A 24,261-nucleotide genomic window follows, 5' to 3' on the forward strand; every position below is an offset into this window, starting at 1 on the left:
CATGTATCTGGTACACATTTTCTAGCTTATATCCTAACGATTTTAGGATGTGTGTGTGTCCATGAGCAACGTATAGCATTACTTGGAGAGGTTTTTTTAAAATAACATTCAACTACTATGAGGTACATGTCCTTCTGCAATTTTTCACTCTTTGTTTTTTAAATGTATCCATATTTATACATGGTCATTTTTGTGACATGCTATATTGTATCCCTTCACATGCACAGTCTATAAACTGTTCCCAATATGCTGTCATTATAAGCGGCACTGCCATGAACATTCTTAGACATGTCTCCTCGAGTTCATATGGGAATCTGTTCAAGGTATAGTTGGAAGTAGAATTGCTAGTTGTCATATACATATATTTTCAACTTAACTAGTCACTGCCAACCTTACACACCGGGCGAAACACTACCAATAGCTCAATACATATCCTTGAGACTTTACACACCTGTACACACATATATAGTTATATGTGTATATATATATTCTGTAAAATCACACACGTGATTTTACAGAATATGAATTTACATAAATCTATCTCATGCTTTATGATGGGTTGCAGAGGACTGTTTTCTGCATTAATTGACCAGTGCCCAACTGATGGACATTAAAGGGTTTTTCCCTCGTTACAGTAAGTCAAGGAACTTTGTGCGTGAATACACTGACACACTAGCTCCAGGACATGTGTAGAACAGACCAGGACTGCTGGATCTACCTCTTATTTTTACAAAGGAGAAAAGGCTGAGTCCCAGAGAACTGGGATAAGGAGCTGGCCCACAGACCCCCCAGCAAATGAGGAATGAAAGGGCTGGGGACCCCATTTCCTACAGTCTGGTCTCTAGTACTCTAGGGGGCACCTGCTCTGCTTAAGTAAATAAAACATCCCAATACACAGTATTCCTTTCACACACTGTCTCCGTTTACACTGTAGAATCTGAGGTTATAAAGAGGTACTCTGGATATCACAAAAGTCATGTAAAATCTCCCTGCTTCTGTGTGGAAAGAAGGTCAGGCAGATAAGTCTTGCACCAGACCCCACCCCCACCCCAAGAAGCAGCCTACAGGAGTCAGCCTCTGGCTCCTGTCCTCAGTCCAGGCAACTCAAATGCATAGAAGCCAAAATCATGCCAGCTGCTCCACTGTGGGTAGAGGTGGGACAAAGACAGGCTCCAAGGACTCTGGCCTGAGGTCAGAGAAAGAGACTTAATGACCACGCAATACAGCAACGGATGCAAACTCTAAGAGGCAGTGGGAGGTCTCCATGCTCCAATCTCAGGAAAACAATGAGAATAGAAAAAGTTGGCCCCATACCTAGTTCTCCCCAACAAACTTACTCACCTGCCTTTAATCCAGGCCAGACATCCACTCCCAACCCCATTTCAAAAAATTTCCACTGAGCATATGCGTCCTCTGGTGCTGACTGTACAGGCTCACACGTGCACATACACACATAATGTATCAAGCTCAGTCTTGATGCCTGGCGTTTGGCATATATGAGTTTGAATCCTGACTCAGCTCCTCATTAGCTATATGACCTTAGGCAAGTTATCTGACCATCCAGGCTCCCAACTCCTCATCTTTAAAAAACAAAAAAAAAAAAGTACTTAAAATTTGTACCTACCCTATAGGGTTTTTTGAAAAGTAAGTAAGTTACTACATGTAGATGCTCAGAAAAGCTGTTAGCCCATAATATATATTTCAAAAATATTTAGGATACTTGCTTAGTGCTAGTGCCTGAAATAAAGACAAGGCCCCTGGTCTTAAGGAGCTAGTAAATTTAACAGAATGTCATAAAAACAGTAAAAGCAGGTGTGGCTGCCAGTCAGAGGGAGTGGTAGGTATAGTAAATGTGCCATCCTAGAGGGCACATGAGGGATATCCGAGAATTGGAGGAGGCCCCTCACCTCAAGAAGCTCTTTGAAGGGCTGAGACACACACACTCAGAACAATCCTGAACAAGGTCACACCCTCAACGTTGGGTTCCAAGGCTTTAGCAAACACATACTTATTTTAGAAATTGTAGAAAGGTACAAAATCTTGTTAGATGAACAGGTCCCCAAAGGCTCTCACGCAAGTAAGCCTCAGGGACACAGACGTGATGGAGACACTGAAGGCATGTGGTACAAACGAGCAAGCCCTGTCCTGTGCCTTGCCCCGCCCACCCCTCCCCAGGGTTTCTCAGCAGGTACAGATGCTTCACCAGCAACCAGCCAGCCCTTTGGACTTCTGTCCTCCCTCCAGTTCTCAGACTCTGTGCTTCCTGGTTCCTCCATCACCCTGGCAGCTGCCCCCGGGCTCTTTCTCTCACCCTCTATATATAGGTAGCCATCCCACACCCTTCACCCCTCGTGGCCCCAGAGGTACCTCATCTCTAAAATGGAGGGTTGTCATGAGGCTTAAATGAAACAAACTGTGTGAAAGTGCTGGCACAACTTAGTTCCGTTCCCTTCTCTGAGGATGTTGCCACCCCTGGGCAGCTGGGCTCAACACCCTGGCATCACCTTTGAATCCTCTCTGGTCTCTGCCCACTACATCCCACCAGGGCCATGCCCTATGCTCTACCATCCACCCGTCACCACCCCCCTCCCCCGCTCTGCATAAACTGCTAATGATGTGCATTACCAATACAGTTCTGCTCACACCCCTCAAAAACTTTCAGTTCCTCCCCAATGCCTATTACTGAAGAAAGACTCAGTGTTTCAGGTGTGCGTGCAAGGCCTTCTGAATCTAGCCCCAACCCACCTTCCAACTTCAGTCTCCATCATGTCCCTTTTCTCCAGTTTAATTAAATCACTTGCTGGGCAGTGCATCATGAAATAGACTCTGTATCCAAATAAGGGGATAACACAAAGCTTGACAGGTTCTAATTGCACAGTTTCAGAGCCTTTAATACCTTAATATGTACCATGTCTCTTTCACATTCTTCCAAGTTTATTTGGACTTCCAGTAGTCTTTATTCATGGAGTTCAAAACACAGTCTAGAACAACCTATACCACACTGTTTCTCCAACAAGTCTGTGGAATGTGCCAGTTAGATGGGCCCGAGAGTGACTGACATGGCCTATGGCCGTGACCATATTAGGCACGTTTGCTATTCATCACTTTCATTGTGTGCAATCTCAGTGAAGCTGTAAAATCCCAAACTGAGCCAAACAGCCTTTCTCAGCACATGGATGGGAAACAAATGGTTGACAGCAGTACCCCAGCAGGGCTGACAAAGATTTACTTCTCCTTGACTGCCAGGACTTCCATTCAAATCCCTGCATGCTTAAGTTAACAAGGGTTGGCTTCTGAGGCTTGAAACCAAAGAACCTTCACTGTTGTATATAGTTCTTTGGGTCCCTAGGCAAAGTTACCCAAATCTCTCCCAGGCAATGGAGCACCCAGAGGCTTCTCCCAGGGGTATAATACCTGTCCCATCTGGAGTAGACCTCACAAAGGTAGGCAGCATTTTTACTGAAGCAGTGGGGTGGGTGGCAGCTCCAAGCCCTTTCTCCATCTCCTTGCGGAACCTCTTAGCAATCTCCAGGAGGGTCTCATCAGAAAGACGCATGTGGTAGAGATACTGGTCAACCTGAAAGAGAGGAAAATGAGAGTAGCAACCTATATGTTAAATGAATTATGGTATGCATCTACATCATGGAACATCACTCAGCTCCTCAAAAGGATAAAATCTGTTATGTACGGAAGGTTATTATTAAAGACCATTTAACCAGACTCTATGACAGGACTTGTCTTTTAAAAAATAAATAAATAAAATAAACTACAAATTAAAATTAAATTTTACTTCTGGAGAATGTTAAAGACCAGGGGAAAGGCCAATTAGGGAAAAGAAGAGCTCTTTTCAGAAAGGTTGAGTTTAAATGCCTACGACAACATCCCTGGAGCTGGGGTTCATTACTGGCCCTCATCTCTTGTCCTCCCCCACACTCATAAGGCCAGTCATGCCAACCCTATTACCCCTCACCACAGGCCAAGCAGCCATAGCTTCTTGCCTGGACTAATAAAATCCCCGATTCTACAATACTTTTCCCTCTTCCATCCATTTTCCATCCCCAGACAGACTACTATTCCCCTGCTTAAAGCCTTTCAGTGACTTCCCATTGGCGCCAAACCCTAAATCCTTCCAAGGCCCTACCTATATAGCCAGGCCTCTCCCACTCCCCATCTTACTGTGTGCCTCTGCACTCCTTGTGTAGATCAGCCTTGGTTCAGTCCCCCAACTCACCCAACTTGCCCTTCCCTGCCTAGAAGACTGTTCATGCAGGCCCCATAGATCCTCACCCGGCTCCTCATCTACGGATCCCTTACCAATCCTGCAGGCCTCTCTGCACGGAGGCCTCCTCTACTGTCCCTAATAAAACAATCAGGCTTCACTGGTTTTTCTGCAAACTCAGACTTTTCCCTTCACAACACCACCCCCAATTTGGAAATACATATTTATTAGGGTCCAAATCATAAGCACCAAGGGCAAGAAGAACCATGACTATTTGTTCACGCTTGCATCCCTGGAGCCTAGCACACTGCCTGACACATTAACAGAGGCTCGATACACATGGTAAAGCAACCTCCCCCATCCTCGGAGGCAGAGGCAGCTCTCCCTAGTCATTTCATTTATCTTGCTTCCAACGTAAATTTACAAGAACTTTTCCCAGATTTAACACCAGGAGAAGGAAAAACAACAGGAGTCCCCCTCAGACAGTCTGCTTCTTGAAAGCTCTCATCTGCCCCACCTATGGATATTCCCAGTTTTCTCCTATAAGGAAAAGGTCTGATAGAAATCCATCCAAGGAGGCGCACAAGTTTCCACAACATCCCCATTCTCAGCAGCAGTGTCCAGGACAGGTAAGGCTGCTGGCCACAAAGGGTAGGAGTAGAATCAGGACCCTTGGACCAGGTCACAGCTGTGCCCTCAAGGTATGAGGGTGGTGGTCCTGGCACTCCCACCCTCATCAGCAGACTGGGGGACCAGAAGGGACCCTGGTCTTCCCAGCTTCAAAACTCCAGGATTCCCAAGGGCAAAGCTTGGCTGATGACCACTACCACTGCTTGTCATGCAGGGTTTTAAATTTGCAGAAATGAGGATTTCCCCAAATTCCCTTGCTGCCAGCTTTTTTTAAAGAGCTACAGCAGACACCTAACTCCATTGGTCTAAACCAGGACGACTCCAACCATCAATTCTGTTTTCTGGTTTCAGGCTCCTGGCACCTCGATTGCCTTGAGCCCACTGTCTGCCTCAGCCTCCTAGGGCTGTGGGGCACCAGCCCCCACCCCAAGCTGGGTCACTGATCTGGGCTTCCTACAATCCTGGGGAGCCAGGGTGCTCCTGAGGAGGCTGGCCTCCCCCCTAATGATATTTGAGGCTCCCAGGAGGAAAAAGCATACAGCCTCAGACAAGTTCTCTCCCTGTTGGTGCAGTGGGAGACAAATTGCTGGAGACTCTGAGCCCAAGGCAACTTAAATCACCCCAGAGCCCTCCTGTTCCAAACCCAATGATGCCTGGGCTGGCCCAGGAACACTACATTATGGCTTACGCATCTCAGTGCTAGCATACAAAGTCCCAGCCACCAGACCAGAGGCTAATGCCAAGCCACGTCCAGGTACAGCCTGAGATGCCCTCAGAGGCAATAGTAATAACAGCAAACCCTTCAGCAAAACCTGTTTTCAAGGTTTTATACCCATTAACTCATTTCATCCTCATAACAGCCCTGTGAGGTAGGTAGCGTTATCTCCTCCATTCCACCAAAAGGGAAAGGCAACATGCCCAAAATCACACAGGTGCAAAAAGCTAAGCCAGGACTGGACAGGGCAGCCCAGCTCATCTGTGCTCTTGTCTGCTCTGCTTGATGAACGCCCCTCTCTGCTTTACAGCAGGGTCTATACAGGCCAAATGGCACTACAGCACATTCAGGCTGGCCATGTCCACTAAAAGGCCGTCTTCTATTCCAGTCATCCCACTACACAGATAGGAAGGGCAAACAGTGGAGGGCATGGCCCATGGGGCTGCCCTGGCAGATCAGAAGGCAGCAGACATATCTCTGGACATTATCATGAGTTTGACACATGACTAAGTTGGAGCTTCCACATTACTACTTTCCCAAAGAGAAGAGAGGTCCAGAGGCCTCACTGCCACCCACCCCCACCTCCATGGATGGCTCCGGATGTTGCAAAGGAAGCAAGAGAGTTCCTGTGTGGGAAAGCAAAGCCTGTACTGCCTTGTTAAGAGGCTGCGCTGTCACTTCTTGGAGTGTGAGGTCACGAGCACAAAAGAGCAAATGTGGAATGGCCATAAGTCTACAGCAGCCATGCTTAATTTAACTCTGATGTTTAAACTGCTACAAGCCTTGTTGGAAATCCAGTCTTAACTCTCAAAGAACCTAACAAGTTAAACAGTCAGACTTTACTCAAATCATGTTGCCCTTTACCCAAGAGATTATAATCATATTTCAGTGTTCAGTGACAGATAAAAACGATGATGATCGTTCCAGTAGCTAAACATTTACCAAGCACTTCTTACCTGCCAGAAACCATCCTATGGGTTTACTGACTTGACTTCCTTTGTCCTTTTGTAATACTTCTACAACCCTGTTTTACAGGTCACTTGGTGAGGGTCAGAACTAGGCTTCAAACTGAGGTGTCTGGCTCTAAAGCCAGGCCCTTAGGACCACCACCGTCACCTTTCCTGTGGACCCTCTTAGTGCGGGAGAGCGCTCTCTGCCCTGTAGTTTCTTGGATAACCTCAGTGCTCTGATTTCCTCTCCATCGGATGAGACGAAGAGAAAGGATATGGGACAGCTATGAAAAATGCAACTATAGCACCTTGGCCCAAACTTCTCTTTGGGCCATGATGATGGGCATGACGATGTATCCTCCCTGAGTTTCTTAGGGCCACTCGGGAAAGGATGATTAAATCACCTGATGTTACAGTTTCCTAAACACACCACTGAGGCCCACCTAGCCTTGGTCAGAACTGCCGTGTTGAGTGAAGGGTAGCCAAGGGAAGCAGAAGTTAGAAACAAGAAGCAGTCTCCATACAAAGACCTTTTTCCTGGATTGGGAAGGAAGAAAATGAACTTGGCATTATCCTTCCAACTTTCACTCACAGTGCAGCCAGAAGGAGGGAGCACAAGGAATGAGCAAAGTCATGGGAGAATGTCGTTAATGTTACCAAATGTAAACAGCATAGTAAGACTATGGCTAAAAAATGCTAACTCTTAGAAGGGATCTTGGGGTAATGTGAGTTCAAAATCCCACTGAACGTAGCATTTGAGTTTATCTAGTTTGTCCCTTTCACCCCAATAGTCATCAGGCCTAGGTTTGAATGCTTCCAAGCATGACAGGCTCACCACTTCTCAGAGTTGGTTAGCTTCTACTGTTGGTCAGCTCTAGTTATTAGAAAGCTTTTCCTCAATCTGACATAAATCTACTTTCTGATAATTTCCATCTATTCTCTATTCTGCCACTTGGGATAATAGTTCCCAAACTTGGCTACACATTAGAATGACACACTAAGAATTCCAAAGATCTATTCCAGACTAATCAAACTGACACCTTTAGGTCTGTCTGGGTGCTCAAACATCTCCCCCTCTCCTTTGGCTGGTATCCACCATGTCAATAATGTAATAATGATGGGCTATGTTCTGGTCAACACTGCTCAAGGTCATTTTTACCACTTTCGGCCTGGGATCTTTGAAAGTCATTACTTAAGACATTAGGCTAAAGTGTGAAATAATCCTGTGTTGATCCTGGGTGCTGGGAGTTGGAGAGACAAACCCTGTACTTGTTGAAAACAAATTTCAGTTGTTGGAAACTATCAAAGTAGAAACATTCAAGCCAACCCTTATTTAGTAGCTGGTTGTGGTGAAGTACAGGCTGTGGCATCAGAAAAGTCAGTGTTCAAATCCTGGCTCTAGCATTTGTACAGGTGTCTGAGTCCCAGTTTCCTCCCTCTAAGATGGGAGGACTAGCGCTCACAACAGAGTCACTGGCATAAATGAGGTGACATATGTAAAGCTCTCCATCTGTCTAACCTTTTTTGCTACCCATTTTCCTCTTCTTCTCCCAGACTCATCTCTGACAAGTGGCACCTTCAGAGGATCAAGGACATTTCTTAACCCTATTTAGTCATATTGGGGTTAGCAAAACAGGGGCTGGTTCCCCAAATTGCTCCTTCTCTTTCTGCGGTGGGTGTGTGGCCTATCACACTGGGCTGCTCCTCTTTAAATCTCTATCAGGAATAAAGAAGGAAAGGAGAAGGCATTCCAGGCTGGGGAAACAGAGGCAGGCCAGAAGCAAAGCCTGGCTGAGGTATGGGAAGGCCACTTGCCTACCCAGAAACAAGGGACTAAAGAGAGATAGTACTTTTAGATACGTCTATTTAGCAATCTCGAGATTAGAACTTCCTCATTGAGCAATTCTGGTCAATTTCTTTCTTCCCATAACATACCAGTCCATGCCTGCCTCCTCTACAGAACTGTGCATACAGGCAGGAGAAGTTCTAAAGAGAAACTGGAAACAAGCAGGACGCTTTAGGGCCTTCCCAGGTACAAAAGCCTTTCCGAGTCCTGGTTCATGTTTGTGGGAAAAAGGCTTCAGCCTCCTAGACTTTCGCAGAGTTCTAAAGGTCAGATTCAAACAGTTACTAACTAGGGAAGGGAGGGAATGCAGAAACAAAGGAGGAGCAGTCAAGAAACAATAGTGAAGCAATAAAGCAGAGTCCTGGTTCCTCCTCAAGGGATACACATAACAATTATCCCTGAGTTCTTCTGCAAAAACTAAGGTCCCCATCCAGATAGAGGATGGGAACTTAAGGCTCAGCACAAGATTCCTGGAGCACCGCCCAGTTACCACCAACCAATCAGAAGAAAGTCACATACCTTGCAGCCCTCACCCCAAAATTTGCCTATAAAAACTCTTCCCTGAAAACAATCAAGGGAGTTCTAGTCTTTTAAGCACAAGCCACCCGTTCTCCCTACATGGCCCTTGCAACAAACCTTTCTCTGCTCCAAACTCCAACATTTCGGTGTATTTGGCCCCACCGTTTGTCGGGCACATGAACTTATGTTCAACAACAAAATTAACCCCATACTATTTATGAAATAAGATAACACTCCAAATGGAAAGCCCATCTTCTTAAGTGCCCACAGTTTCCTCCAGACTAGCACTACAGAGGGGAAACTGTGTCATAGCAATGATGCAAGGAATGGAGGAAGCAGAAGATCACCCTTGTAGAGGCTCCACTTCAAAGAGTGCAGTGGCTCAGGTGTGGCAGACACAGCCCCAGCCTGGTATGAGGAAGCCCAGAAAGGAAACCCTGGAGGTGAGAGCTAGAAAGGAACCTCAGAGAAACTGAGGTCAAGGTAACAGCCTTGACTAAGGTCACAGAGTTGACACTAGAATCTGGATCACCCAGATCCCTTACTCTATTGTCAGAAACAATAAATGATAATCCTACCCCCAATCATCCCCAAGGGCCTATATCATCTTGCAGGCCAATTTCAGTTGAATGGCTAGTGACCTTCCCTGGATTGTGAGGACACCCTATCTGGTCCCAGTGGGAAAATGGTCCTGATCAAACTACTTACATCCAGAAAAGAACAATATTCCAACGTTGAGACTTTGTTATATAAACTGCTACAAATCCTACCTTGAATACCTTAAGAGGTCTCAAAGGAAAGTATAGAAGAAACCTTAAATTTCAACATCTAAATCTGTAAGATTCCTCTCATACAACCCCTGAATCACTGACCCCAGATTCTCTCATTTTACAGCCTATGTTGAAAACCAATTACATGCAAAGCACTATAGTATACAGGAGCATAATTTAAAAAGAAATCAGTTGTGGAGATGGATAGTGGTGATAGTTGTATGTGAATGTACTTAATGCCACTGAATTGTACACTTTAAATATATATACAGTTGACCCTTGAACTACACAGGGGTTGGAGTGCCAACCCTCACACAGTGGAAAATCCACAGTCGGCACTCCTTATACATAGTTACGCATCCAACCAACCGCAAATCATGCAGTAATGTAGTACCATAGAATATATTTATTGAAAACAATCCACATATAAGTGGACCCATACAGCTCAAACCCATATTGTTCAAGGGTCAACTTTACACACACACACACACACACACACACACACACACACATGTTTTTTAAATTTTTTTAAGAAATCAGGATTCCTGTTCTCTAGGGCTTTACGAGATAGCACAGGGCTCAACTCATTATAGACTCAATAAATGTCTCTGAAATGAATGGAGGGATGGGTCTTAGGAGATAAGAAAGGCAAGAACAATGCAAAGCAGCCCATGGGAAGTGTCACATGTATGAGTAAGTGGCCTGTGAGACTGGCATTCAGGGGAGAGTTCTTCCGGGCTAAGAACATACATATCCAACATACATGTCACTGGATGTATGTTGACGTGGAGACAGTAGGGAGATCATGTGAAAAGGCTCAGAAGGTGTGGGCAAGCCCAAGATCCTAGAAGGAGGTTATGAACTTTAGAACCAGAAAGCCACTCACCTCACTACATTGCATTAGCTCCCTTTTGCAATGCCTCCATATTAGTATGATTTAATCCTATCACCTTTAATCATGGGAAGGAAGAATCATAAAGATCACCCCACTGTGTAAAGTTGCTGTGTTGTTCACTGATCAGTCAATTCTCTGTAGGGTTTAGTGTCAGGAGAAAGAAAGTCTGGCTGCCCAGAGTCACTGTGCTTCCTGCTACAGGCCAATGAAATTAAAACAACTGACTCAAGGAGAGCTGTCCTGGGCTTCCCTGGTGGCGCAGTGGTTGGGAATCCACCTGCCTAAGGCAGGGGTTGCAGGTTCGAGCCCTGGTCCGGGAAGATCCCACATGCCTCGGAGCAACTAAGCCCGTGCACCAGAACTGCTGAGCCTGCGCTCTAGAGTCAGAGAGCCATAACTGCTGGGCCCATGTGCCACAACTACTGAAGCCCACACACCGCAAAGAAGAGTGGCCCCCGCTTGCCGCAACTAAAGGAAAGCCTGCGCACAGCAATGAAGACCCAAAGCAGTCAAAAATAAATAAATAAATTTATTTGAAAAAAGGAGAGCTGTCCCTTTTGCCTTGACTATCAGGAAGCTCAGGGCTCTGTACTCGACTTTAATGAACTAAGTTTTTTGATAATCATTTCTGCCTGTCCCATGACTCTTATTCTAGAAGTCCTTTCAGTGAAAGCTGAACCATATCACCCATATCACCTAATTCTTTTAATAAGTAGGCAGAAAATAAATAATACATAATCGAGCAAATGCTCATCAGTCATCCCTACAGAACCCACCCTCCTGGTAGAAGGGTGAATTCAAGTGACCAGACTAGATAAGACAGCAACTCCATAAGCATAGTCAGAGCCAAGGACACAGGAACACCCTGAGGCACTATTGCACTGCTGGACTTCTTTCTCCAGTCTTTGGGTATTTCTTTTTTTTCCTTTTTTTTTTGCAGTACGCGGGCCTCTCACTGCTGTGGCCTCTCCCGTTGCGGAGCACAGGCTCCGGACGCGCAGGCTCAGCGGCCATGGCTCACGGGCCCAAGCCGCTCCGTGGCATGTGGGATCTTCCCGGACCGGGGCACGAACCCGTGTCCCCTGTATCGGCAGGCGGACTCTCAACCACTGCGCCACCAAGGAAGCCCGTCTTTGGGTATTTCTGATTTAGTACCTAGAACCTTCTCTCCAGGAGGTGCTGAATGAACTCTAGCTAATTCCTACATTTTAGCTGCTTCTGGACCTCAAGCAGACCAACTGACTGAATTTTAGCTTTCCTAGCACTCGTGTTTTTGTCCTAAAGATACAATCAGGTGTATATATATATTATATATATGTATATTATATATATATGTGTGTGTGTGTATATATATATATATATATATATATATATATATATATATTAGACCAGGATCCAGCCTAGCCTCCTAGAAAGAAATTTAGGAAGAACCACACCCTCCTGAAGTGAAGGGCTTTGACTAGTTTCATCTGCTGTAATTCAACTATAGTCAAAACAGGGTTAGAGAGGCAGGGGCAGGGTACTGTACAGCAATGAGAAGGCAGTACCTACCGCCGCAGGCAACTACATATGTACATGAATCTCACAATATAAAGTTGGGTAAAAAAAGCCAGGTACAAAAAGGAACAGATCATATGAGTCCATTTACAGTAAGTACAGAAACAGATCTATGCCCGTAGAAGTCAGGATAGTGATTATATTTAGTGGGGGGGGTATACCTGCTATTGTTGGTAATAATTTGTTACTGGATCTGGGTGGTAGTTACCTGGTGTGTTCAGTTCTCTACCTAAATTATACTTCAGTTTAAAAACATAGGAAGGAAAAAGGACAAGGCACTGATTAGGCCCTAGTCTACCTACTCACATGGTCTGGCCAAAGAGGTCAAATCAGAGGGGAACGCCATAACCTAAATGCAGCCATACATAGCCTTCCAGTGACTCTATGTGCTGACACATGCTTGCAACTTAGTTTCAAAAGAATTTCATATCTTTCATTATTCCTTTGCCAGTGTTTTACTGCAAATCTTTGACAAGGAAACCAAGGTTTGAGGAAGCTTCCCCAGACCGCAGGCCAAAGTCCCTGACAGGACCCACAACATCCAGTGGCCAGATGAGTGCCCTAACCTGGGGCATAGGTGTGCCCACACAGGGAAAGCTAGGTAACTGCTGTCAGTGGCCTCATTAATAATAATGTCTTCACAGACTCCTCCTGGGAGGACCAAGATTGTGCAAAGAGCAGCAAGTTTATCCTGTAATGTTGCCAAGCCAAGGCCAGATGTTTCCGATAAGATTTAAAAAGAAAAAAGGATGAGTTGGGGAGGAAAAGACACAGCAGATCCTAGATTCTTTAAGGCTCCTGTCCTCTGAAACGCAGCTAACGAAGTGACAGATCTGCCTTGACACTTTTTTCAGATGGGACAAGGCGGACCCCCACTAGGGCGGCGCGCCACCTCAGGGAGATTCCAGCTGACGCACTGCGTACTCACATGGCTGGAGCAGCGCAGGGTGAGCGTGGAGCTCACTGAGGAGGCTTACAGGCCACTCCCCCAGGATCCTGTTGCACCGTGAGTCACAGGGTTTCCTGTTCTTCCAGTTCTTGGGCTGCATCGAGTTACAGCCAGACGGACCTCAGGCAGTAGCGCACCTGTCTGGGGTCCAGGAGACAGGCATTTGGGACGCCTGTCCCGGGACCCTCCTATCCTCAGACTATGGGGCAGCAGTGCAAAGGAATAATATGTCCCCATTCGCCCGCACATAATGATTGAGCACTAAATTGAGTGTGCCAGCGCCAGGCGCTGAGAATACCGGGATAAAGAAGACCCTTCTGCCTGCAAGTGTCCAGTCTATTGGTGGGAGGCAAATAGGTCAACAAGTTATTATAAACTGAAGGAGTAAGGACAGAGAGTAAGCAGTTTCTTTCACTATAATAAAAGACAGATTTACAATCACTTAAATCACATACATCAGTACAATTCTGAGGAGTTTTTTGTCTTGAAAAGGTTAAACATATGTGTTGACCCCATGCCTAGAATGTTCTCCTACTCTGGCCTAACAAACTCCCACTTGTCCTTCAGGGCCCAGTACAAACGGCCTCTCCCCAAATACCTCCCCCAAGTTCCCAGCTGGTTATACTAACACACTTTTGACACTTGTGTCTCTTGCTCTCACTGGTCCCAGAGGACTAAAAGGCACTGACTACATGTTCCCAACTTCATATTTGTGATGCCAGAGCTCTCTCAGTACTGAGATACAGTAGATGCTCAAGACATATTTGTTATGGTGACGTCAAGGGGTGACAGAAACGCCGAGGAGAGGAGTGAGAGAGTAACTTGGGTAAAGGGGAAGAGCTGGCTACTGCAGACTGCCCAGGTGCTCAGAGCCTGGCCTTGTTCTTCAGGCCTGGGCCCACACTGCAGGTGATCCTGGCAGCAGCAGAGTTTCCTCTCCATCTACCTAGCTGCCCTGGCCAGTACCCCAGATCCCCTAGGGGTCGACCTCTGCCTCCCCTGGCCAGCCCCATGTCAGGGACCAGAGTCTGCCCCTGAGCCCATATGCCCACAGGGGCATCTGAACTCCCCACTCTTGTCTGCTGCCAACTGTCCACCTGCTGGACCAAATCACTTTGGGTCTGTCTCTTTGTACCATGTCCAGCCCCAGACCTTCCCAGTCTGCTCTACCCACCCCAGACACACCCACCATAAGCAGGGCAACCATATATCCCAGTTTGCCCAGGACAATGTTTACAGTGTGGTAGCAGCATAACTGTTAACGGTGTCTCCTTTTACTCTCAAAAGTGGCCCAGTTTGGACAATAAATTATAGGGTCACCTTAGGTACAGGCCACAAATCAAATCCTGCTCATGGTTCTTAGGGAGCCCACACCTGAATGATGAGAAAAGCCCATTCTATGCCAATGGTGCTGAAAGGAATCTGGGTTTCTTTTCAGGAAATGTTGGAGAAACTGGGCTCTTGGCTGGTCCCTTAGTACCTGGCACCTGGTTTCCTCAACTGCAAAATAAAGGGTTTGGACGAGATGATCTCAAAGGTCCCTTCCCAACTGACCCCGGACTGATAACCCCATGAAACTGAAAGACAACTGGCTATCTCCAGTTGTCCCAGGCAGCCCCACACTGGGGCCAAGTGCCTGGGCTCTGGAATCATACTGCCTGGGTTTGAATTCTGGCTTGCCCTTGAGCAAGGTACTGTCCCTTTCTGTGCCTTGGTGTCTTCTTCTGAATAATAGGTAATAATAATGTCTACCCTGGAGGGCTGCCTGAGGATGACCTGAGTTGTAGTAGAGTTCACAGACAGAGCCCGGCACTTCGTGAGTGGTGTACATGTTTGTTAATTTAAGACCTTTGGGAATTGAGAGGAAAAGAGGACTGGTGGGACATGGCTGGAAGGCTTCATTAGAAGGGGTTGAGACAGGAAAATATGGGAGGAAGCAGGAGGAACTTTTGTCCCTCAAATGGGAAAAAGGAAAAGTGACAGCTTCAAATGCCCTTACTCAGCCCAAATCAAAGCTGTCCAATGGCTTATCTGGTTTCATTCCTTTATCAGACAATATGGTGTTGCCAGAAGGAAGAGGTTGGGAACAAGGCCTTCCAAGAACATAGACCATCTCCAGGCCTCCAGGGCAGGGATGCTGAGCTGAAGGTGAGAAGAGGCAGGAAGGCTGGGTGAGGTGGATGGGCACCGAGGTTTCCCAGAGCCAGGTTCTCAGGTCTGACTCACTCTCCAGGGAAGGACTATTAAGGAATTGCTTAGAGATCCACAGACAAAAGTGCAAAAAGCATGGCACTTCAAGGAAAAGGAGATTGTCTAGCTCCTGCTCCCATGGAAACAAGGCCAAGACCCCCAACCAAGTTTGGACAAGACAAAGGCTGTACAGGGATGGGGGGAGTAGAGTGTGGGTTCCACACTGAGGGTCCTCTCCGGCTTTGTCAAGAACCCCAAGCACCTCAGTGTCAGAAGGGGCCACACTAGACAGCCCAGAGTCTACATATGAGGGGCAAAGAGCTCTCTGCTGAGAACCAAGATGGCCAGGGACTCTCCATTCAATGTGCCAGAAAATGTGAGAATGACTGTTCCCTTCATTGAAACTCCAGGGGTCAGTGGGACTGAAACCTACCATGACCCGGTCCTGTGACTCAACAGCACAGGGACCTCAAGTGGTTCCCCCAGTGGGAAGCCAGAGTCTGGGGCAGATGTGAGGAAGTGTGAGCAAGCATCTCATTGGCCAATTTCAGCGTAAATGGCCTCAGCAACTGCCATTGGAGCCTCTGTGATTCTGCCCTCCAGGGGAGGTACCGACAGGGAGCGGACTAGACTTCTACAGGGAAAAGGGGTTGAACAAATGCTGTGACTATTCAGTGCAGCTTTGTCTCTCATGACTTCCCAAGGAGGACGCTTCAAGCTGAGGTGTACCAAAATGCCCCAGGCAACCCAGAGACTCCCCCCTCTACCCAATGGGAATGCTGTATCCCCAGAAGACCAGAAGGAAAGCAAGTTAGAGGAAGAGCTCAAAAATGGGTCTCCTATGCCCAGAAAAGAGAAGGTTTTAGAAGTTGGATGGGGCAGTGAGGAAGCTTCCTTATTTCTCAGCTTTAGGAACTTTCCATCCTTCTGTCCGCCCTGTCCTCTGCTCTAATCCAACATAAGACAGAGAATATAAATGGGCCAGAACCCATATGCCCTAAAAGTCCTTAGGAAGAAAGAAGCGGGGCCTCTTTTGCTTCTGCCCAGATGGATAGTGCAGTCAGGTATCTGAGAGTGTGTCTATCTCTATGTACTAATATTTGACACATAAAGTGTTGACTATGTAGCAGGCACAGCTCTAAGAACTCCACATATATTCACTCTCTCTTAAAGACCCTATTAAGGTGTTATCTACTCTCCATTTTACAAGTGGAAGAAACTGAGGCCTAGAGAGGTTAAATAACTGGCTCAGGTTCACACAGCTGGTTTGTGGTGAGCCAGGATTCCACCCCAGGGAGCCTGGCTCTACTTCTCAGCACACAGCCTCTCCCAGTGACTGCTGGACTGTCCCTCAGTGGGTACCAACGGCCCCTTCCCTCTGCTTCCTGAGATAGGAGTTCCACCAACTCACATGCCTGCCTTGTTCAGAAGCCTGGAAAATGCCTGGCTTTCAGAGAAACCCCAGCAACAGCCAGGGTGAGGTTCTCCTGGGGTCAGCTGAGCGAACTTCTCTCCCACTGGCTTCCTGGAGTGCTTACCTTGCCCACATTTTTCTGGCTGAAAACAGAAAAAGTTACTCAGGTAACCCACGCTTCAGCCAGCGGTCATGGACATCTGCTAACTACTGTGGTCTGCAGACCTCACCTTAAATTCATCTTTTGTAAAAGGCCACTTCCCACCATGACTATCCCATGACATGGCACACTGAGAGCTAAGAACTATGGTCCTAGTTGCAGCTACTACTAAGTAGCTGTATGACCATTAGCGATGCACTATAACACTGGAATGGGGATAGGCCATGTTCTTCTGATGCAGTTTCTCAACCTATAGATATCTGGGGTCAGAAAAGTCTTTTTTTTTTTTTTTTTTTTGGCAGGGGGGCTGTCCTGGGCATTGTAGGATGTTTAGCATTATCCCTTGCCTCTGCTTACTAGATGCAATGACACATCTTCATCCACCTGCCTGTGATGACCAAAAATGTCTTCAGACATCACCAAAGTCCACCTGGGGGATGAAACCACTAACAGTTGAAAACCACTGCTCTAAAGGAGTAGTTAAAAACAAACAAACAGCAACAACAAAAAACCACAGGCTTCGCCCCTGTAAATTGGGGTAGGGTAAAAACTCTTGCTCTTTATGATAGGCTGGGTAGCCCCTCACAAGATTATCCAGCCCAAAATGTCAATAGCACCGAGGTTGAGAGACCTGCTTTAGAGGTAAGCAGGAACAGCTACCTGTGATCTATGGTGTGAGATATTAAGTCGCAGCCAGCGATCTCCGCGATTTGACTTGCCACACCTCCACCCCCACTACTTTTGAAAGTCAAAGACAGACGGCACACAGTGTTGGAAAACAAACCAAACTTGCTGACTTCAAAACTCAACAGTGATAATGAGGAACCAGTTATCAAGAGCCACCTTTTAAACCGGAAGTATCTGAAAAAAGGAAGCCAGTTTTCTGGGGTTCCTGAGCTCTTTTAGTACATCAGATCTCCTTACTACGGCTGCCAGATTTTGAGAAAACTTGTGGTTTGTGTTGTTTTGAGTCTCCCTGGAAAAGGGTCCCTAGCTGCCCTCAAACTCCTCAGGGTGCTAGAAAAGTTCAACTTTGAAAAGTGATGTTAAAAAAAAAAAAATGTCGGCTTTGTCTGAGGAGCCTCAGAGAGAATTTTAATTCATTCAGGGGTAAAGAGAAAAGAGCTTCTTGGCCGCTCTCTGAAATAGAAATTTGACAATACAAAACAAATGGATGATTAGTAAAAGCTACAAAATATTCCTGCTACCATCAATTGTCTTCGGAGCAGGAAAGGGACTTGGTACTAAGATACTAAGTTGAACAAATGAGGCAAATTGTACCTGTCAATGTCAGCTAACTCAGCCAAAAATAATCTTACTAAGGTTTTAATCAGTACTTTACTCCCATACTTTCATCCCTTATCTGAAGATTAATGGCACATAGTAGGTGCTCAAAAAATATCAGTTGAGATTCCCTTGAGGCCCCTAATTCCCCATCCCATGAGAATGACTGCCATGACCCTTTAGTGGATGTAAAGTATCTATTTCTAGAGCCTCATCTCACCAGACAGCTGAAAGGTGTCTTAGTCTCAATTTCCCACATAGTAACTATACCCACAGTAGGTTCTCAAAAAACATTAAACTCTTATCTCTTGGGGGTTCTGTTGAATCTTTCTGCTTCCAAGATATTCTCCCCTCTCATTAACTCCAGAGTTGAAAGCTACCCCTCACTAATGTAGTAAAGAGCCCAAGTGAACTATCTATATTCCAAGATTGTATGTCACCAGTCTGTGTGTGTTAAAATAATCGGTTAATGGCTAAAGGAAGGCATGTATACTTCATTTCACTTCCATGGTTAATCCTGATTCTCATGCTTAAGAGACAAAAATCCTGTATCTTGTATACTATTTAAAGCTCAATTAATTAAAAGAATCCTCTAACTCTCCAGACAGGACAAAAACCCTTGATTGCTGGAGGACAGTAAACATCCTTTTTCTCTCTCCCCCTCTCTCTCCCTGCCTCCCTTTCCCCTCAGGATCAGTCTCACGCCAAGCCTCAGGCCTTGGTGAGGGAACAGCTCACTGTCTTTCCCTCCAAGGGTCCCCCCACCCTTGGATACCCACCCCTTCAACCCAGTACCAGCATCCCCCCCAGCTGTCTCTCACCCTCTTCCACTTCCTGCAGCCCTTGCTCCGCTTCTTTTCCCAGGAAGGTCCACTCCTTCATTCTTGGACTCACTGAACACCTCACCAGTGGCCATAAACTGGCTATAAAGGTGAACAGCTAGGATTCTCCCTGCCCTGTAACTACCAACTCCAATGTATGATGGAATGGTGACCAGGTGTGACATTTAGAGGAATGGTGATTCAAGTCTTTGGGAATGCAGATAGAGAAGATGAGGCTGAGGTGGGGGGTGGGGTCAGGGAGCAATCAGTATGCAGTCTTTTTTTTTTTTTTGAAGTATATTTGATTTACAATGTTGCCTTAGTTTCTGGTATACAGTAAAGTGATTCAGTTATACACACATATATATATATATATATATATATATATATACATATTCTTTTTCATATTCTTTTCCATTATGGTTTATTACAGGATGTTGAATATAGTCCCCTGTGCTATATAGTAGGACCTTATTGTTTATCTTTTTTTTATTATTATAATTTTTTTTTTGCGGTATGCGGGCCTCTCACTGTTGTGGCCTCTCCCGTTGCGGAGCACAGGCTCGGACGTGCAGGCTCAGCGGCCATGGCTCACGGGCTTAGCCACTCCGCGGCATGTGGGATCTTCCCGGACCGGGGCACGAACCCGTGTCCCCTGCATCGGCAGGCGGACTCTCAACCACTGCGCCACCAGGGAAGCCCCTGTTTATCTATTTTATATATAGTAGTTTGTATCTGCTAATCCCAAACTCCTAATGTATTCTTCCCCCACCCCCTTTCCCCTTCGGTAACCATTAGTTTGTTTTCTATGTCTGTGAGTCTGTTTCTGTTTCATAAATAAGTTCATTTGTGTCATATTAGATTCCACATATAAGTTATAGTACACAGTCTTCTGAAATGATCCAGTCTGGCTCCAGAAAGAGACTGGAAACAAAACCTAGGAGGCCTCTGAAGTAACCCAGAGACCAGCTGACCAAGGTAAAGCAATCAGAAAGGAAAGTCAGTGAAATGGGTCCAGGGCTCCCAGTCAGAATAATCAGAGGGTACTGGTGCCACTAATCTGACCAAGAGAAGAGCTACCTGCATTTCTGGACATGCTGGGTGAGGGTGCTGCCAGCATCCAAGAGTGAACACAGACACGGGCCAGGATGGGGTCTTCTGATGGTTCCAGAGGCAGGGGGTGTGGTCAAGAGCATGGGCCTCTGGAGCCCAAATGCATGGCTTCAATTTCCAGCCTTTACAAAAAAGCTAGTGACCTTGAACAAGTCACTCTGTGCCTCGGCTCCTTACCAGTAAAACAGGGATGCTGATAATAGTATCTTCTTCATGGTGTTGTTATGAATGTTAATAAGCTAACATATGTAAAGAGCTTAAAACCACCTGGTACACAGTAAACGCTATATGCGTTTGCTCTTGAGTTTCAAAGTGTCAATCAGCACAAAACACTAGGCTTGTCTATCAGGGGACAAGTGATTCTGATGGGGCTAGTTTTGGGCAGGTGAACCTAAACTTTCCCTGCCTCAGACTACAACCCAGATTATGTAAAATAATAGGGATTTCAGAAGAGTTCAAATCAAGGCCTTTTCAAAAGACTGTAAAACTAAAGCTTCAACCTTCTCTCCTAATTCTTCCTTCTAGTAGCAACTTTAAAAGATCCTTCCATAATATTCTCTCTGATTATCTCCCTATTTCCTAACTGCTGCTGGAAACAGGCAGCTTTGCTCACCTAAACTGGGAGGCCAGGTCCCAGCTTCCACACCTGCTGAGTTAAGGCCTGACTCAATTCTGCCCCCATTGGTAATTTGGAGGAAATACACCCAAGTGTCCCTGAGACACTTGACAGGCTGCAAATGTAGAGAAGACTACAAGAAAGACCTTTTCACATTGCTGTGCTTAATCATCACAACTCCCTAAAGTGAAGAAGGTTGCTGTTGTCATCCCTGTTTTACAAAAAGAAATTGGCGGTCCAAAGAAGCAAAGTGACTTGCTCAGAGTCCTGTGGTTAATAAACCACAAAACAGAGATTAGAACTCATTTCTACGTACCCTGGTTAATTCTCTTTCCAGTTTGGGACTAAAGCTATGACCCCTCCCCATTCCAGGCCCGGAAGGTTCCAGTCCTAGCCTCCATCCTCTGGTTTCGGGGAGGGTAAATTTGTGGTCCTAGGTTCCTTCCTCTGGACAGGGGGTGAGTAAATTTAAATGTCCTGGGGCAATATTCAACCAACTGAGAAGACCTCTCCTGAATTAATGGTCCTCCAGCTTTGTATTCTAGGACTTGCCAAGAGATGACTGTCACAAGGGTTAACTCACTTCTTGGGCAAAGAAGTCCAACGAAGTTGCCAAGGTCCTGCCGGATCACAGACACGTTCTTAAATAAACTCAATTAAAGTGCAGAGCAGAGCCTTATCCCAGGATTGAGTTAGAAAGTAACAGCCACTTACAAGCAGACTAAAACTCAACTAAACCAGCGGCCCTCTGCTCCCTACTCCAGTCTGAGGCTAAGTAATGTCATGGTATTTTGGGGTTCATCTGCCACGGCTTTGAAAACACTGTGATGGCAACCCACCTTCCTCTCCTTTGCTCTCAGGATCTCCAGAATGGGAGTATGAGCAGGTCGCCCCACATAAAGATAACGTCAAAACATTTGCCCAAAAATGTGTTCCCATTGAGATACAGAAATTTCAAGTATGTAATTGAGCAACGCTCTGTCATTGACTCACAGACACCCTCCACCCCCGCCCCAGCCCACCCTCTCGTCTCAAGTCCTAGCTGAGGCCCAGGGCCAGGAGCCAATCCCGAAATCCCGAGCGTTTCAGAAACTCAATTCTCCCCAGAGAGCGCCTGGGGCCCAGCCTAGCCCCACCCACTCTCCATACCCAGAGGCACAGAGAGCGAGGCTCCCCGGCGGGGCCAGAGGCTTTGTCTTACGTAAAAGACCTGGCCCGAGCAAGAGCTCGGACTTAGGCGGGGTGCTGCTGAGACAGAAGCGGGCAGACAGGTCAGGGCTCACGACAGGGAAAAGCTCGTTTTCGGAAGGACAAAAATCTCCAGGAAGACGGCAAAGAGGGGAAAAGGGGGTGTTGGTCCTCTCGGAGAAACTTTTAGGTACACCAGAAGTAACATCCAAAGTCCACCCCCCATTTGGGGGCGGGCCCGAAGATGGGGTACTCAAGGCAGGGCGGCCCCGAGGCAGGCGCTGGGAATGGGCGTGGGGGGGGCGTACGCCCCTCGCGGAGCCACAGTTCCGGGCGCCTCAGTTCCGGGGAAGGGGTGCGGCGGGCGGAGTTTCTCTGACCCTTTCCCAGCTTCTTCCCGCGTGGTCTTCTCCCCAAGCCCACCTCCGCAAGGCCGTGAGGAACGCTAGGGGGAATCGTAGGTCCCCAAAATGTGGTCCTTTAGCGCGGGAGGAACCCAGGCAACCCCGCGCGGCAACGGAGCCTTCCCCCAACTCACCCCCCCGCCACGATTCTCCCCACGTGCTCTGGCCGGAACTCAGGCAGCGAAAGGGGGGCTCCTCCCACGTGGGCCCAGCAGTCAAAGACTACGTGCCGGGTGGCCCGCCCCTCCAAAAAAAAAAAAGCGCGAGCGCGCGCAGGGCCGCAGAGAGGGAGAGCCGCGCGGTGCGCGAGCCCCGTAGCCTCGCACGCGCGCACACGTCTGCCCGTGCCTAGCGGACGTGGCTCCTCCAGCCCAGGACTTTCCCCGCCGCGCTGATATTTTCCGCGTCCGCGGCCCGGAATGGGAAGGAAGCGGGTCCCCGCAGGGTCTAAGAGGAGAGTCCCAGCCGGCCGGGACCCCGGAGAGAGGGCCGGGGACAAAGCAATGTTGTCAGGCGAGCCAGCCGCCCCCGCCCGTTCTTACTTACCTTCTGCACTTGGTCATGGTTGAGCTCCGTAAAGAAGTAGGCGAGCAGATGCGAGGCGATCATCCTGCTGCGGCCCGACAGCGCCGAGATGGGAAACCGAGGCTGGAGCGCTTGCGGGGGAGGAGGGCGGCGCGGTCTGACCGCTTTGTCCGGGCTTGGAGGCCCGGTTGGGAGCGATGAGTCCGGGAGGTACACAAAGAAGGCACACGATGGCGCGCCCAGCTGGAGAGTTTCGGGACTCTAAAAACAGGTTTTGATAGTCACAACTGCTGAAGGACCAAGAATCACTCCCAGCGACGTGCTGGGATGCCCCCACTGTCAAGGTACTAACTTCAGCCACAGAATCACTAAGGCTCAACTTGAGAAGAATAGCAGCTTGGCTCCACTAGGGCGACAGGACCTCTCCGGCTCACACGCGCGCTGCTCTCGCCAGCGGATCTTCTCGGCTCGGTGACACGCTGGTGCTAGCGGCGGTCCGGGACTCCTGCGCTGGAGTTTCGTGCAACAATGTGGCTTATTGAGGGGTTGCCGGCTCGCGGGCCGCCGGGTCAGTGACGCGCGCACGCCCATTGGCTGCGCGGGGAGGGTGTGTGTGCCCACGGGCCGCCCGCCGCCGCGGTGCAGCCAGTCAGAGCGGACGGCCCGCGGGCGCGGCCGCTCAGACACCCGAGCCGGCAAGCTGGAGGGGCGCACCCGGGGCGGGGGGAGGGGCCAGGCAGCATGGTTGAGACGTGTGGTCCGTGGCAACAGGCTGGGGCGGAAAGGCGCATGAGCCACCGCCGCGTCAGGCCCAGCTATGTGTGTGGGGGGGGCCCATAATCACAGACCCGGAGTGTGGGGTGACTGGAAAGTCGGGTCACCGGACTTGCACACGCCCTGGGCGGGGAGAGAAACACTGCCTGGCATCTCGGGGTCATGTGAGGGGCCCCCGCTACTGGGTCACATTTCTGAAGCATCTTAGTTCTCACCTATTGTGGCTCCGCGCAATGCTGATGCAAAGTGAGCCGCCGCAACTGCTGCTTACTTTATGCCAGGCACCACAAAACTGAATGGATGTGAGTTTTACTAACCTTGTTTTACAGATGAGGAAACGGAGCCCTTAAGAGACTTGCCCAAGGTCACACAGTTAATGAGTGGCAGGTAAGGGAAGAAACCCACGTCCGTCTTTGAGGCCCTATTCTTTTCCCTATTATCCCATCCTGCCACTGTAAGAGCCGGGAAGTAAAAAGCAGGAAAAGAACTTTGTCTGCAGCTGTGGGACTGATGCGTGGGTGAAACCGGGTGGGTGATAAGTGCATAACCAAATGATCCTGGACGTGTGTGGGGTGGGGTGGCATATGGATGCTGAGAGGAGTAGGAGCCACAGCCACAGCTAATGCCCGGCATCAAACGTTTTCTTTTTTTCCTTTTTTTTTTTTTTCTAATTTTATTGAAGTATAGTTGATTTACAATGCTGTGTTCATTTCTGCTGTACA

General features: G+C 47.7%; 1 protein-coding gene across 1 annotated transcript in view; it reads right to left on the reverse strand.

Annotated features, from left to right (window-relative positions):
* HK2 (hexokinase 2) overlaps positions 1-22,853 on the reverse strand; it is a 60,918-nt gene extending 38,065 nt beyond the window's left edge. Inside the window, exons 1-2 of the mRNA XM_029232801.1 lie at positions 22,787-22,853; positions 3,415-3,577 (exon numbers count right to left, since the gene is read on the reverse strand). Coding sequence (XP_029088634.1) covers positions 3,415-3,577; positions 22,787-22,849 — 226 coding nt within the window. The 5' untranslated portion in view covers positions 22,850-22,853. The remainder of the gene's footprint in view (positions 1-3,414; positions 3,578-22,786) is intronic.
* Positions 22,854-24,261: the final 1,408 nt, after the last annotated feature.

This window comes from Monodon monoceros, unplaced genomic scaffold, assembly GCF_005190385.1.
Source record: "Monodon monoceros isolate NGI ecotype Baffin Bay Population unplaced genomic scaffold, NGI_Narwhal_1 Super_Scaffold_19, whole genome shotgun sequence".
NCBI lineage: Eukaryota > Metazoa > Chordata > Mammalia > Artiodactyla > Monodontidae > Monodon > Monodon monoceros.